This window comes from Larus michahellis, chromosome 2 (assembly GCF_964199755.1).
Source record: "Larus michahellis chromosome 2, bLarMic1.1, whole genome shotgun sequence".
In the NCBI taxonomy this organism is placed as follows: Eukaryota; Metazoa; Chordata; class Aves; order Charadriiformes; family Laridae; genus Larus; species Larus michahellis.
In genome coordinates, this window is record NC_133897.1 from 79,019,639 (window position 1) to 79,035,780 (window position 16,142).

Genomic DNA, 16,142 nt, shown 5'->3' on the forward strand with positions numbered 1-16,142 from the left:
ATGCCCCTTCAAACACAAACTCCTCTCAGCACGGGGGTTCAAGAGCACGGCTGCTGACAACTAGGAGATTACGGTGGTAAGAGGCACAGTGCCCAGCAGCAGCCGAGTGCCTTTTGGGCTTTCCCTTGTCAGGAGACAGACCTGTCTTTTCTTGATGTACATCTGTCACGTAGCCTACAGACCATCCTATCTCATGCCAATAACCCCAGATCTGCGTGTAACCTGGGAGATGAACACTTTTAAACTGGCAGTACTTTTAATATATATCTACCTTGGATATCAGTAACAACACTGGAAATAAAATGAAAAGGGTTTACTTAAAATATTTTTCCCTTGTCAATTATTTCCCCTTTAAAATAAATACGATATATTAAAAACCTGATGCTTGCTGAATTTAAAACACCTCGGAGGAAGACAGAAATTCCCACCAGATACAGAAAAGTAAGATTTGTCTGGAAATAAACGCAGTGTAATAAATTAATATTGAGGGGGGAAATATGCCTGTATTGCATAAGGAAAAAATACTGCATTAGCAACACAAAGCATTACTTTTTCTTGTAAAATAAGGCACAGTGCAGCAAGATTGTATCATTTGTACCAACTTTTCGTTATGTCAAGAGTAACATGTGTGCCTGGTATTATAGCATTAGGGTTGCCTTGATAAACAGTTACAATACAGAGTAATATCTCACTTGTTAGAGGTTAAGGCAGAACTAGGAGTAAATGATCTACAAATGCAATTTACCACTCCTTAAAGAAATCTGTAAAGTGCACTTGGAAGAAAGAAAACCTCTTTTGATATTAAAAAAAAATAATAATTTCAAACCCATTTGCCATTTGCAGATCAAGAAATAACAACACACAACTTGCACTAGAAATATCAGCTTCTAAAAACTACAAAGCTTGTTATTAAAAGCTAGAGAGTAAACATATTTTCATGACATTTAATAGAAGAACAGCACGAGTGTAAGTAACATTGGTGCAACAAGAAGTCAGTCTGAACATTCCCAACGCTCCTATGGACCCAGCAGTTCAGGGAATGGCTCACAGCAGGGGCTCCTAGCAGGAGATCATGGTTCTTTGAGGTTTCGAATGGTTGAGTTTGCCCCGCTTGTCTCATGCTATTGCGCAAGAGAGACGAGGCTAGGCACAATGTGCCTAGGCTGCACTCAGCTCTACAAATAATTTGCCCTTGCAGACAGGCAACATTTCATATAAATAGTTTGGGATCCCCTGCTTTTGCTTCCTCAAATCCAATGCCAAAGATCCTTTAATCCCGCTGCACAACAGAAAAGCAGAAAGCAGATACATGGGCCCACTCGCTTAAGAAACACCACCAAAATCCTGATTTCACTAGAAGCAATGGAATGGCCACCAATCTGCCTGGCACCAGGAGCTGCCCTGTGCACCAGCAGGGCCTGGGGGGAGGAAAGCCGCTGGGCGCCCCTGCACCTGTCAGCCTCCACCTGCACGGAGGAGGACGAACTAGGAGGGTTTGAGGGAACCACCAGCTGTTTTGCGCAGACCTCACGTAAGCTGCAGACACAAGATGTTGTCATGGATCCACAGTTTACTTCATTCTCCTTTTCCATGGCTGCAGGCAAATCCATCCCAACCCCACTGCTGAGCTAACTGGGGACAGGGAAAAAGAAAATGCCAACGTCACTCACCTACCTTACAAATGTAACGCTCCTCATACTCCCGAGGAAACAAACAATTGCTCTTGTTACAGAAATCACACAGTTTTTGAGAGGAAGGGAGAGAGGAGTCAAGCACATGACAGCAATAAGCTTTCTTCACATACTTAACCTGGTAACCAAGTCAACCGTCCCCGGGGGAAACTTAATGCCGGCCAAAGAAGGCCAACTGGAAAGTTCAGCTGCTCTATCTTTGGACCATTAATGTTGGTTGTTAGGTCAAGGCTTCATCCAAAAACACCTACAGCTAAAATTCAAGTATTTCTGCTAAAACTAAAAGTGGCATATTAAGTGCACCCTGTGGGTTTGGGGAATGTTTCCCACTCAAACAAACAAAAAAATCGTATTTTTTTTCCATACCCAGATCAGGCAAGAACAGTCACTCTGCTGATAACCAGTCTTCTTAATAATACACAGAATATTAACAGCTAGAGTACAATAAAAGTGAGCCCTGACATTTTAATTTATCCTCTGAAATATTTCTTCTTTCAGTGGAATGACCTGAAATTCTTGGAGGGCTAAAAACTTTGGTTCTGGGAATGCACTGCCCATGATGTTTTACTGGCTTCAACTCAAATGAAAACAATTACCGCGTAGTGAGGATGTTACCACACAGACATAACACCACCATTAACTATTTTTGACTTCCAGTGTAAATTGAACCATTATGGGGTTTTAAAAATGTCCTCATTAAATTTTAATGGTCTGTTTTAAGAGATTTTTTCCCCCCTTATTAAAATTAAAACCAACTATGCTATACAGCTTTCTCAGAATGTGGTGCATGACTCTAAGATTCAAATAAATCTGTAAACCATAGATTAGTTAATAAAAAGAAACTATCTATCTGGGTTATTACAGGTGGGGTTGGTAGCAGTACCTGTTATTAATGTTGCCTAACATTTACCAATAAAAGATGCTGCTTCCCGTTCTTTAAAATGTTGCCAAATACCATCTGACTGAATAAAAAATTTCTGAGTTCAAAGGTGGACACACCTGGTTGGGTTTTCAGGTTTTTTCCTTTTTTTTTTTTCTTTTACCCCGTCTCATGATAGAAAAGAGACCAAAGAAAGGAAGGAAAAGTGTCAATTGATATGATTCAGCTGATTAAAGAATACATTTCATTTGTATTAACTGTCCCATAAATCTCAATTATTTTTTTTCCACGAACTCAGGGTTTCCTTGTTGTATGGTAAGTATTTGAAATTATGCGGGCAGAGGGTTAGAGAATGTTTATGAGAACATTTCCATCAAATGTGTCCTGAACTTGCCCAATTCATAAACTTTGTGTGGACTAAAACAGAAAAAAAAAAAAAAGTTTTAAGAAAATCATGGGTTTATATACAATGAGGAGAAACTTGTAAGACCTTTGCTGTTAAATTTTGTGAAGATTCACTTTACAGTGAACACGCTCCATCCCGTGATGGGGCAGTGGTTTCCCTCCAGGCGCAGCTGCAGCCTCAAGCAGGCTCCCTGGTGTCCTCGCTCCCTGGGTGCAGGCAACCCCATCTCCCTCGGGAGATTCAGCTCTTTCCCACAGTCTCACCTGCAGTTGCCCCAAGTTAAAACCACCACTAGACTGACTGGAAGGTGGGACAGACCTTCTTATAAAAAGTCTCGTTTGTTTTCACCCTGGTGTTACATTGCCACCTGCTAATGAGTAAACATTGTCCTCCAGCACGCACCGACGTGGTACTGCAATGACAGTTTACGTATTGCATTATACAGTCTCTCTGCTGGCATCCGTATGTTTTCTTCTACCCTATCAAAAGTATAAGTAAAGCTCCTAAACACCTAAAGACCCTGTCATAATTTTACTTGTTTTTCCACACATTGCCAGACAGAGCAGAAAATTAAAATCATAGGAACACAGCATGCATTTAAAGTTCTGAAAAGCGCCTTAATTTGGTATCCTACAAGGAGAACATACTACAAAAGCAGAATTTTTCAGGAGGACTCCTGTAGTTGTGTTATTTGAAGAGATAGTGTTTTCAAGCTACAATGGCATAGTAGGTCAGTCTCAAAAATATGACAACAATACATAATTTATCAATCTAGAAACCTTATACTTGAAAGAAGCCTTAGTCTAACCTTTCCATCACTCCAATTGAATTGTAAGACCACCGCCGTAACAAGACCACTTAGAAAACCACCGGGGTGGCCTTGATAATAATACACATATCATTGTTGAGGCACAGGAAACTAAACCAGATGGTTTTGCTGAGGAAAGCACTTTTTTTGGCTTTGTAAAGCCTAAAAACATTAATAGGTCAAACACAGAAGTGGTGAAAAAGAAAGCTAAAGGAAAACTTATGTAAATAAGAAAAAAAGATTTTTCACAATTATATTTCCCTCACATAAAAATGGTTGCAAGAAAATAAAAAGGGGGAAATGGTGCTGTAGTTCTGAAATAGATCAGAATGGTTTTCTGAAAGGAAAAGGTCTAAGAGCAACACTTACAGTAGGCACTGCTGCTGGAAATCAATACCATATGATGTGCATTAGACAGAACACCTACGTATTGTAATTAAAACCCTTTTCTTTCCGCATTTTTATGTTTTAAATATGGAGAACATTCATGTCTACTGCAACCATGCTCTTTCTTGTTCAATCTCTTATTATTAACAGTCATACCAAACTTAAAGAGAAAATAGCACAGGCATGCACCTCTTAAAATACATGAAATTGAAAAGAATTTCCTCAAAATCATCCATGCACAAACAGAAACATGTATACACGCACGCACACATATATACACACAGGTGGGGTGTGTGTGTGCATGTGTTTAAAGCATGTTGGAATTTTCCTACTTATACTGCTGCAGTTGTTTAGAATCACATTATTTACACTCTTCAACACTTCAGGAGGTTTATAACTAAAAACCATGAAGAACTTGGTTTTGCTTTTCTTTAATGCAGACACCATCTACATGAGTGAAATTAAGATGATACTGCATTACTCTGCTGAGAATTGCAACTATTTCTAATAGTCAAGAAGTCTAATCTAAACTACATGCAATGAAAGAAATGTATTATAAGCTCTCCTATTGTGAGAGCTTACAAAAATGTAAGCTTTTATTTGGCATTAAAAAAGAAAAACTTTTACTATCATGGTTGTTCTAAAACATGTTCTCTCTTCATAAGGGAAGGTTTGCCCATATTTTCAAAATCTGAAAGAAGACGTTTGAGAATTACACCTACATTTTGCTGCTATAAACTCGTGCTCTATCTGAAAGAAAGCATCATTATTTAAATACCAACATTTTCTCTGCTTGCATGGGACAACACAGAACATTGAGAAGAGCTTCACTACATGCTTATCACTTTTAAGATTTCATTTTGGTACTGCTCAGAAACAGCCTTGGAGGAAACGTTCCAAGTCTTCATTTCAACTCCAAAGTTCTTAACTAAAACTAGAGAGTTAAAAGAGTGGTTTCTGAAGCCAGAAGTGAAGTGGGATGGACCACGGGTACCCTACTGAGCCAAGGGAGCCTGATGGAGCCCACCTGGACAGCAACAGAGAGGGAGACATCACAATGGGGTCTGGGGTCTTACAGCACCCTATTTTGATTCTGCATGAGAGACATGATGGGGAGATGCCTGCTTTGTGGTCAGTGACAGCATCTACCACCTCATGTCAAGACTTGAACACTTTTGTAGGGTTGGAACATTTCAGTTGAGGGGCAACGTGTGCAAATAATTCACTAAATCAGTGGCATCATGAATTTACTCCGGTAATCCACTTCCCTGTGTCTTTTCCCTGTACACTCAACCAGAGGGAAGTCACTCTACTTCTCCTTGGACCTGCTGTTCCAGCACTCTTGTTGTGTCACGACGAAGTGGCTCTTTTGCAAATGCCAGTGCCTGTGGGTCAGTGCTGAGTGAACTTCACAAAGCAATTTGCCATCTTTTGTTTGAGCCCCGTTATCAGTGCTGTGGCCACTTACATTGGCTGTGCCGTAACCTGAGAATTGTATCATGGTCAACTGTGACTTCCTTTACCCTGGACACATCACACCTCCACATGTCCAAAGTATTTACATGAGGAAATCGAAGAATATTCTGACATTGGTAAGTGTGTACTTCCTGTGGGAAGGTACTGCCTTCTCAAAAAGCATTTCAGCACGAGGCTGGCTTACTTCGACATCTTACGAAAAGGACAACAGATTTTCAAACTATCAGAAAGAAACTAAGGTGGGACAGTCATTGTCTCCGATACACACACTTCTAGAAAAGATACTGCTTCAGCAAATACCTGTCAAGACTTTTATGAATGTTCAGTAGTTGTGCCAGACAATGGAGCACAGTCCACCAAACTTTTCTACTAAAGGTTCATACATGCCCTGCTGCTCTCACAATTACTTCACCTAGATGGCAGCAATAAGATAATCAGTTCAGTTGATCGTGACATCAGTCAGAGCAGATTGGATATAATTTTAATACCAATTTGGCTTAATAGAGCCAATAATTATCCAAGCTCAAGCAAGCTGATGGAAAGAAAAAGTTCTATTGGAAATAGATAAAATACTCTTGAATATCTGGATGGCTCAAAAATCTTTACGCTTACACTCAAAGAAGTGCAACATTGAGGGTTTAAAATTATTTAACTTTTGTTAGAAGTGATCAACTTTGATCATAAAAACTAAGCAGTAAAGAAGGAAAAACATTTTTCATTTCAGTCCATAACAGAAGGGTAATAACCCTCACTTAAAAGCATGCTTTAAGTTCATTAGCCAATCTCCTAACTACATGAGGTATTGATGCACAGACAGATATAACTGACTTTCCTTTTATAACCAACAATCCTCAACAAAGCAAGACTCTCACAAACAAGTATTCTGCTGGGCTGATGAAAGGACGTGTCAGAAAAAACTTCAAGTCTCATCAGACTAAGGTAAAACGTATCTCAAAAAGATGATACATCCTTAACACTCCAAGAAAACAAGAAAACAGAACCAGAAATGCCTTGGCCAACAGTCTCCCTGGCTGAATCCTTTTCTGATGTACAAGAGTAAAGTAAAATTTTAAAAACTCTTGCCAGACAGAATTATTTATATTTAAACGTACACACAAACATACAAGAAGGGATTTCCCACAACAGAAATGGTAGCAGCTGTCTCTGAGGGTCAGCCTCTACCTATTAGAACGGTGAACAGAAGAGTCGTGAATAAAAGACCAGGTGATGCTGACTGGAGATTTAAACGCAGAAGACGTCACTGTAGATTAGATTTTACTATCTCAATTTCAACATGCACAGAATAGTTTAAGACAATAAAAATGACTGCATTTTCTTATGCATTTTAATTACAAAGTAAAGTATGAATCAGTACCAGTATCAACTGAAAAACAAAAAAAAGATGGAAAGCCTCTCTCTAAACAGTTTCTTAATGTGCTTGGCTGGATTGTACAATAATTTACTCTATTATTTATAAACTGTTATTTTTTTGCTTTGGTGTTTTTACATTATTTAAATATAAATTAATGGAAGCTGATTGCCATACATTTAGAATATCAAATGGTCACTGATTTCACCATGAATTCAGGCACACGCTCAATGTTAAGCATTTAACTAGACCTGTGATTAATTTAATTGGAGCCAATTATGACCCACTTATGAGTCCTCTGTAATTATTGCTTGAAATACTGCTGGATTTCTATTGAAGGCAAAAGAAAATATTTCTGATCTGTACGAATATTTAAAGACTATTAAAACTGTTACCTTCGACCTGTTCTTTTACTTTTGTAAGATATATATTGATAGGCTTTTCCACAGCATTCATCAGTGCAGTATTTCTGCTCTGTGCACAGCACTGAGGTGTGGGCAGTGCAACTGCAGAAGGCAACCTGAACGTCAGTGGGTGATAAAGAAGAAACTGAAGGAAAGGAAGAAAAAGCCTCAGCTGTCGAACTCTAATACAAACTTGGTCTTTTCCCAGAGCCACTTTCCAACATGACTATGTTCTATCTGTTGGCTTTCTCTTTACATCTTTACAAATAAGTGTGTCTGCTACATCCCCAAGAGCAACACTTTAAGGTTTCAGTTGCACGTTACCTTCACGACTTCAGTTACCATATTTAGCAAGTAGGAAATTAAAAAAACAAACAATTAGTGATGGATTGATAGGTATTTTTTAATGGTCCAAGTTAAATGTTTCTGAGAATCTATATTGATTTCAAATAAGGCTCTTGAGTGAGTGACTGAGGAAATTCGTATGATGCCTTGTGTTTTATAAATGGCATAGAAATGAGTCAGACTGTTAAGGCTTGCTATTGTACTAATATTTGAAAATACCTAGCAGATGGCTTACTAGAACTTTCTGCAACAAAGAAAAGGTGTACATTACCCTCCCAAAACAAAACAGTGCACAGAAGATTCATATATCAATAGTGCTGATATATTGTTTTTCCTCTTCCCACTCAGTGGCATTGATCGTCGTCTCTAATACTACCCCATGAGACTTGTGCTGGATCAGAGTAGAGTGAAAATAGAGAAAGGGGGAGTAAGAGGCAGCAGCAATTTCTGCAAAAATCTTAAGAGTTACTAATATACTTTTAGGATAAAACTAATAATCTCCCCCCCCCCAAAAAAAAAAAAATTTCACTGCCTCCTTATTTATATTTTGTTCTCTTCAAACAGTGAATGGAAACCTTTCTTTCTAGTGAGTTAGACTTCCTGATTTTCATTCACCAGCACGATGCCGCTGTACCTGATTTTCATTTTCTGCACGTGGCAGTTCAAGTCCCAGCTCAAAAACCTAATCAAACTCATATTCCAACTATTGTCCCCTGATATGAACCTACGTTTAAACTTCTGAATCACCTGCTCTACTAAAGCTGACCTCAACCCACAGCCTAACACTGAGCACGCTGGCAGCCCATCCCTTGGTGGGCACCTACATGCTTCCATGCAGGCACGTGCTTCCATGCTTTACTGTATACAGAAGTGTTTGCCCAAAATCACAGTGGCAGTCGGATGAATGTCTGTGATCAAAACTCAAGAGTCCTGACTTCTGCTTGTGCTGTGTAACCACCAGAAGTTCTCCACTCCAATACATACAGGATACGATCTCTCCACCAAGTCAATGGGAGTTTGGTCATCAACTTTCATGAGATCAGGAATTGACCCATAATGTTTTATAAATCAACAAAAGGGAATGTATTTATGGTTTTATTATTATCCCTAATAAGGAAATAAGGAGAAAGAAAACACAGTACATGGTCTAGTCTATACGCACATGTGTTACTTGTATTAATATCAATGGGATTTAAAAGTACATATGGAGAGGATAAGATATATCCCTATGTGTTCAGCCATATGCTTAAGGAAGCTCCCCAAATGCTTGTAAATACGATCATGCTTTCTAACATACTATGTATTTATTTGAACAACGTTAAATCTCTAAGCCCTACTTTCCAGTCCATTAAAGCCTCAAATAATTGTTTATTTCCAGTTTAAAGTTACTCTCTTTTTTAGCCATTAGAAGGCTGCCTGTAACCACATTTCCACGATATTCAGGGAATTAGAGAATTGATAATAACTCTCCCATTATCCAAAGGGGTACCTCTCTGGGAAGAGAAATACTCAAGATGTACTATATTTTAGTGAGGAATTCTTTCCAGAAGGTTTTGGGACAGGCCCAAAATGTGTAGCTGAAAGGTCTGGAATGCTACTTACACAACAAACATGTGTTCGTGCTGTAGACCTCGGACAACTACATTCCTTCTGGAGGCCAAAGGCCTTGAAAGCTAGTCATTCTTCTGGGTAGACTTGTTCTCATTTCCTTTTTGTTTTTAAAGGTTTGAACACAGGACAACGGTCTGACCCACTAGGCACAAGAGGGTTATTCTGGATTTCCCTTATGGAAGAAGACATCAGAATGCATCCCACAATTTATGATCCGGTGCAAGTTGTCTTGGAATGAGATAGCCAAAGTATTTATGGAATATCTAATGCCTGCTAGCAAATTATGCTCATTATGTTCATGCAATTGAACATTTCCTTTGGCTTATCTTTTACTTCCTTTCAGTTGAGACTCGGTAACTGACTTTATGAACGCTCTTGACTACAGTTTTATCCATTAAAAAGATGCTTGGGATCATTTACTGGATTAACTGCTTCAACTAATGTAGCCACAGATATAAAACAATAGTCACGGAAGCATAGTCCTGACATTCACAGTGCCCTTACCACCTTACAGGCAAATTCAGCACCGAACCAAAAGCCAACTTTATTTATAGCCAGCTGTGAAAAATCACCTTCTTTGCTTACTTGATGTAACCCTTTCAATGCCAAGGGGATACGGCTGTTTACTTTTTTAATATCAACCAGAATGAAAGTTTATATTGTGGTATTATGATTTTGTTTTCTTTCTGTTTCTTTTTGACCATAAACAAGATTGGAGAGCTCGCTTTTATTTTACCTTTTAAATCTCAATTTACGATAAAGGTCCCAAATCAGACTTTTTCCTACTTCTTACTTTGTAATATAGAAAAACAAAACAAACAGTCGTCATCTTTTTAAACTACATCAATGAATGGTGCAGCCAAATCCGGTTTCCCAGCAAGGAATTATTAAAAGACAGAAATAGTCCAATGACCACAGGAAATCTTTAAGCACCAAAATGGGGACAAAAGTCCCCTGGGGAAAAGACAATATTTCCTACATGGTCATTCATGTCTCCTTGTAATACAATACAGGGGTATTGTTTGTTTATCTGCTTAAGTAGATGCATAGAATAAAATTAGAAACAAATCCTGACTACGAAAACATTTCAAACACTAGATGCAGGCACATGTGCTGCAATACCTGCCATCGCAACTATGTTCTGATGCTTCTGTCTGATGCATAACCAGCTAGACCTTTGATCATTAATATATACATCATTCTTGCCTCGTTATAATAAAGGCCACCAACCTCCAGCAGGATCTTTGACTTCAGGTCATACTGCATCTTGCTGCAATCTTAAAATTTGTCAAAACGATAGGAGAAATTCTCTAAAACAGATGCACTTTATAGTCAGCCCCCTCCCCCAAGGAATCCAGTCAAGGAATGTAAACCCAAAGATTTATTTTTCTGTTCAGGTCACGCCTGGGGTAGACTGCTGTGTTACTAAATTCCCGAGTCTGAAATCAAGAGCAAGATAAAGTTAACAGGCCTCAATAGGCAAAACCATCCTGAGATAGCCCTCCGTGGACTATGACCTGAAGTTACAGCAATAAGCATTATCCCCACCACAAAGATGATTCAGAAAAAGGCACGTGGTCCACAGCTTACCTCAACGTAGTCCCTGGCATGGCCCCAGTCTCTCTTAGCATCCAGATTGCCCAGGCTGAAACAATCCAGCTGTCCAAGGTGAATCTTTGCTACCGATCGGCTAATTTTTCGAGTAACAAAGTTAGCCCCTGGAATAGAAATAAAAGGCAGCATTCAGCATAGCCACAGTGGCAGATGATATGGCCATAAGAACCACCTTGTATAGCTCAGCACTTGCTACTTTCAGCCTTCATTCACTCCCCTCACACCACCTAGACCCATGCCGTCTTTTATTGTTTTAGTAGGCTAAGAAGTTTCCAGTGCAAGTGTCACGTTAAGCTGCACTTCCGCAGCAAACATCTTTCTTTGTGGGACTTCTTAAGCATTCCTAATTTGCTGCCTCAGTATTCAAGTCCAGGCATAAAGCCAAAGAAAATCACTTGGAATGTCAGTTCTTAAACACAAAATGCAAAAGGTTACATAAAGAAGACAGACATCTTAGACCACCCTCAAGTTTTTTGTCGCTGTTTCTTTTTTCCTTTTTAATTTTTGTTTTTTAAGGAATGCATACATCTAAATAAATTAGTTTATTAATAATAATAAAAAAGAGACTATCCAAATACTACATATTCTCCAAAGGACTGTAATGGTTAAATGTGTTCTGCTTTTCTAGTTATTTGGGATTCTTTGTCCCCCAGGTTCAGTGAGATCATGAAATTGTGATTTCAACTTCATCAGTTGAAGGCTGTACCTTATTTTATCATATTTCTGTATTTTGTTCACAGTATTGCTTTGGAAAATTTGCATTCCCATTTCTGCTCCCTGTAGAGTTGCTTTAAATAATATTTGTTTCTAGTTATTTTCATATCTTGATTTTTAGATTATGACGGCTGCGTTTCAAAAATGTGGTCAACAGTCTCCTCAAAAGCAAAGGGATTTGAATTTAGACCATGAGTTCTGGCTAAACAAGCCCAATGGCATTTGCACACTAATGGGCCACAAAAATTAAAATTACATGCCTTTTTAATAGCTAAAAAAAAAATGATTGAGTGGTGACAGATGATACTTCATCCAAATGGAAAGCAGGAAAGTTAGTGAAAATGACTGCACTTGTAAAATGCTCTTAGCAAATTTCAAAAGTCCTAAGTAGTGCAGCTTGTACATTCAATGCATATATGTAGGTTTTTCATTATGGAACTGCTCTTGAGATATGCATCTCAATATTATCTGTTTCCTGTCAAAAAACCAAAATTATTAAATAACATGAAGTGTCTTTTTCAGACTACTAATTTTTCCTGTAAAGTCAAGAGAACTACAGTACCTTTTTGTGTCATTTGACTCTGCCAAAAGTGGAAAGAACTTCTTCCTAATGTTTAATCTAAACCTACCCTGCTCTAGTTTAAAGCCATTACCTCCCGTCCTGTCACTGCATGCCCTTGCAAACAGCCCCTCCCCAGCTTTCCTGTAGGCCCCCTTCAGGTACTGGAAGGCCGCTATAAGGTCTCCCCGGAGCCTTCTCTTCTCCAGGCTGAACAACCCCAAATCTCAGCCTGTGGGAGGTGCTCCAGCCCTCGGATCATCTTCGTGGCCCTCCTCTGGATCCGCTCCAACAGGTCCACGTCCTTCTTGTGCACAAACTTATGAGGATTATCTCTGGAACTTCCTAACCTTCTGCACTGAAATAATTTCAGTTAGCATTATTATTCAATAAATTGCAGTTGAAGGAGAAGCTCTTTATCTAGGATAAAATATACGGCTTTATATTCCAGACTGCAACTGCATAACAAGCAAAACTGGCCGCTTTCAACGCTACGTTCCCATTTGCAGCAAAAGCAGTGAGAGTTCTAGTCATCATCTTCATTAAAGCAAGTTTTACTGTCAACCTACACGACTAACGATCGTCAGCTTCCAGTTTGAAGCAACCACTTCCTCAACATAAAAAGAAAAAAAAGCATATTACGTTGTGTGTGCGTGTAAGAGAGAGAACTTTTACGCTATCAATTTAACTTGAAAGACATGAAAGAGAATTCACAAGAAAAAGCAGATTCGTCTAGCACGACAGAGCAAATACTAGTGACTGCTGTCTTCTTGCAGAGTCACTGGTATCTGGAGAGAAACAGTCTTCAAAGTTCTTCTCCAAGCAAAATCAGAATATACCTCAAAAAGCTGAAATGAAGAATTAAAGAGCACCACAGTGAAAAATGAAAACTTTTATTTTCCAGAAATATTCCAGTAAGGGTTCAACAAAATAATACCAACCTTCTTCTTGGAAGTGCCTCAGCATTAAAGCTGTGGAAGAAAACTATGCTACTGTTCATCCTGAGAAATGTGATTAGATTTTTTTTTTTTTCATGCAACCAAGGACTTAATGGCACATTTCAGAAGCATTTAAATGATATGGTTTGTAAATAATGTTTAAATACTGATTCTCTTCAAACACAGTATCTTAAAATATCCCATTACACTATATGCTTGATCCCGTGTCATTAAATGCACATCATAACTAGAATTTAAGCTGATGACCACTGGAGTCATACAAAAGAGTTAAGGCTATGTCAGCATTTCCATTATAAACCCCTGTCCTAGGGGTTTGCAATCGGGCTATAAAATCTTGCTTTGGCCTGAAACTTGGCAGACATAACGTCTCTTTCCTCAGGAATGATTCTATCTAAAATTCTATGCGGAGTGCTACAGATATCTTTATATAACTGAATACGAAGTACCTTTTGAGACACAGAAATGGTTAGCTTCCTTCTTCCCCAGGAGGTATTGAGGACATGCTAATGTTGAACCTACAAGAGCATTTTCCTCCATAGAATGGCCAGTTAGTACCAGTAAGAGCATCAACAGAGCCGCTGGTGTGTTAATCACTTCACCCTTTGTGTTGATTTTCATCGGACCAAGATGATGCAGCAGCTAAAATGCCACCAGCTGTCACTGCTGAATAAGGCCTACACTATTATCCTACTAACATTACTAATTCACAGGGAAATATGTTGGTGGTAGCAAGAGAAACTAGCTTAGGTTGGCAGGGAAGAGCGAGGTCAGAGCCCCACATTTGTCTCCTGGCTTTGTTCTGCTTCCTCAGTTCAGAGGGGTTTTGTAAAACACACCTCCCTCCTCACACCTAGGACAAATGTGGAGTGTTCAAAACTCTATAAACACATGATATATTTTGAGTTATTTGAAGATTCATTCAAAACGTGGGAGGGTTGACACTGTTGTGGGAGCTTACTATCCTACTGTAACCGAGAGAAGAGTCATTCTTGCTCCCTCGGTAGGGCCAAGCACGCTGGGATAACTGCCTCGCGTAGTTTCCTATGCAGCAAATACACCCGAAACATGACGGACCAAGTTATGCTCTGGTTTGCATCGCTACTGACAGCGCTGGAGTTGCTGTACCGCAACAGCAGAGCTCTGGCCAGACATTGCAAAGGATGCTTTGGTGAGTCCGCACATTTCAGTAGTTCCAAACAGGCTTGGTTGAGGAGTGCCTTACAAGTTTTTAAATTTTAAAAGGGACCTTAAACATGCGTTTTCATTATGTTAACAGCTGGTTCAGCAACGCTGGGCATTGTCTTAGATTTGTTTTCAAAAGCCAAGCCCTCCCTCTGAGATCATTAGCATTTCAATAGGATTCATAAGGTCTGATTTACAAACCCAATTTTTCCTAGATACAATTTAAAGCAAGGATTCCTCATCAAGGAGACCTGATCTGTAAAACACATAACTTGTCAGCAAACCACTATAGGAAGAATACTCCAACAAAAAGAAATAGTAGAGGTATAATGCAACAGCATCAGCTCTCCAGCCCAGGCCTGTCGCCCACTGCACCACCTGGCTCAGGGTGGAAAACACCGCTCGTAGCACATCCCTCTGAGAAGGACACTGCCTACAACTGGCACAGATACAGTTTTGAAAGCTGGACATGTGTTTAAAACTATTGCTTTAGGAAGCACGCTTTCAAGGCACCTACAGTTCCAAAGCTGGATGCCCCGAGAAAAAAAACAAATCTGTGTCTCTGCATCAGTACCCCATTCCTCTTATCAGCACTGGGGTTTCACCCTTTGTGTATCAGCAGGAAACCAGCTCTTTGAAGTAGGTGTTTTTTCTCTAGAATCTGTGGTTTATAAGAGGCAGCCAAATAGATGAAGCAGCTTTAAGAGCCACTGTTATAGTAACTATTCCTTTTCAAAACCCCTCATTTTCCAGGCTCTCAAGGCTACATACAAAACTCAACCGATGACAAAACTATGGTCTTAGTAAGACTGCTATCCCTGTATAACAGTAGTCATTTCATGCATAAGAAAATCCATCATTAATCCTAGTAATATCACACAATAAAAGTCAATCTGATCGCACTTAACAGCCACACTTATCTATCAGCTGAGATGCAGTCCTAGCACAGTCTATCAAGTTGCCATAACATCTTTTCTTAATTTTGCATAAAATATGATAAAAAGGTTTCTGTCTCTAAAGATGCTGGCACAAGAAAAAGGGTGTTGTTTTTTTTTTCCTCCAGGTTTCTACAGTTCTGGCATAGATTCTAGTGGAAGCCTAACAAGTTCAAACACATTGTGTACCCAGTGCTTCTACTAACCCAAAGGAACATATTTCTTTTAACGTATATAGGTTGTAAATGACACATTTAGTGAGATCATTATAATGTTTTGATTGCCTGAAAATCCACACTGCTCATCATTTCCATTCTATGAGAAGCTTTTCCATTTTTGTAGCAAGCTGAAATTGAAAAACAAAGCAACACCCATTTTTTCTAAGAAAAGAAGTCCAGAGTCTCCTTTAGCTTACACTGATGAAAACCAATAATAATTATTCTGAAGTCAATGGTGTTATGTCAATATAAGTCAAATGAAAAATCAAGTTATGCATCTTTAAATTCACCTTCCATATTTTGTGTTTAAATGGAACTTTCAAGTGTACCATGATTGAAACAACTGATACAGCACTGCATTTTGGTAAAACCAGTAAAGCAGATACTTCATAGATGTTAAACACTCACGCGTTTTAATTGTGAATCCACTCTCAACTTAAAATAACAAATTGTTCTTCTCACAACAAGTTATACAAAGTAGAAACATCACTGCTTGGAAACAAAGGAAAAATCATCATTAAAAGGGGCTTTTTCCTTCCCAGCTCTTCTTAATATGCTGCAACTTTTACACAGCAAGTACAGCT

At 38.9% G+C, this 16,142-nt stretch overlaps 1 protein-coding gene across 1 annotated transcript in view; it reads right to left on the minus strand.

Moving 5' to 3' along the window:
• The window catches only part of GMDS (GDP-mannose 4,6-dehydratase), a 427,638-nt gene that overhangs the window by 219,716 nt on the left and 191,780 nt on the right, over positions 1–16,142 (minus strand). Inside the window, exon 7 of the mRNA XM_074576072.1 lies at positions 10,968–11,095. Within this exon, the coding sequence (XP_074432173.1) occupies positions 10,968–11,095 (128 nt within the window). The remainder of the gene's footprint in view (positions 1–10,967; positions 11,096–16,142) is intronic.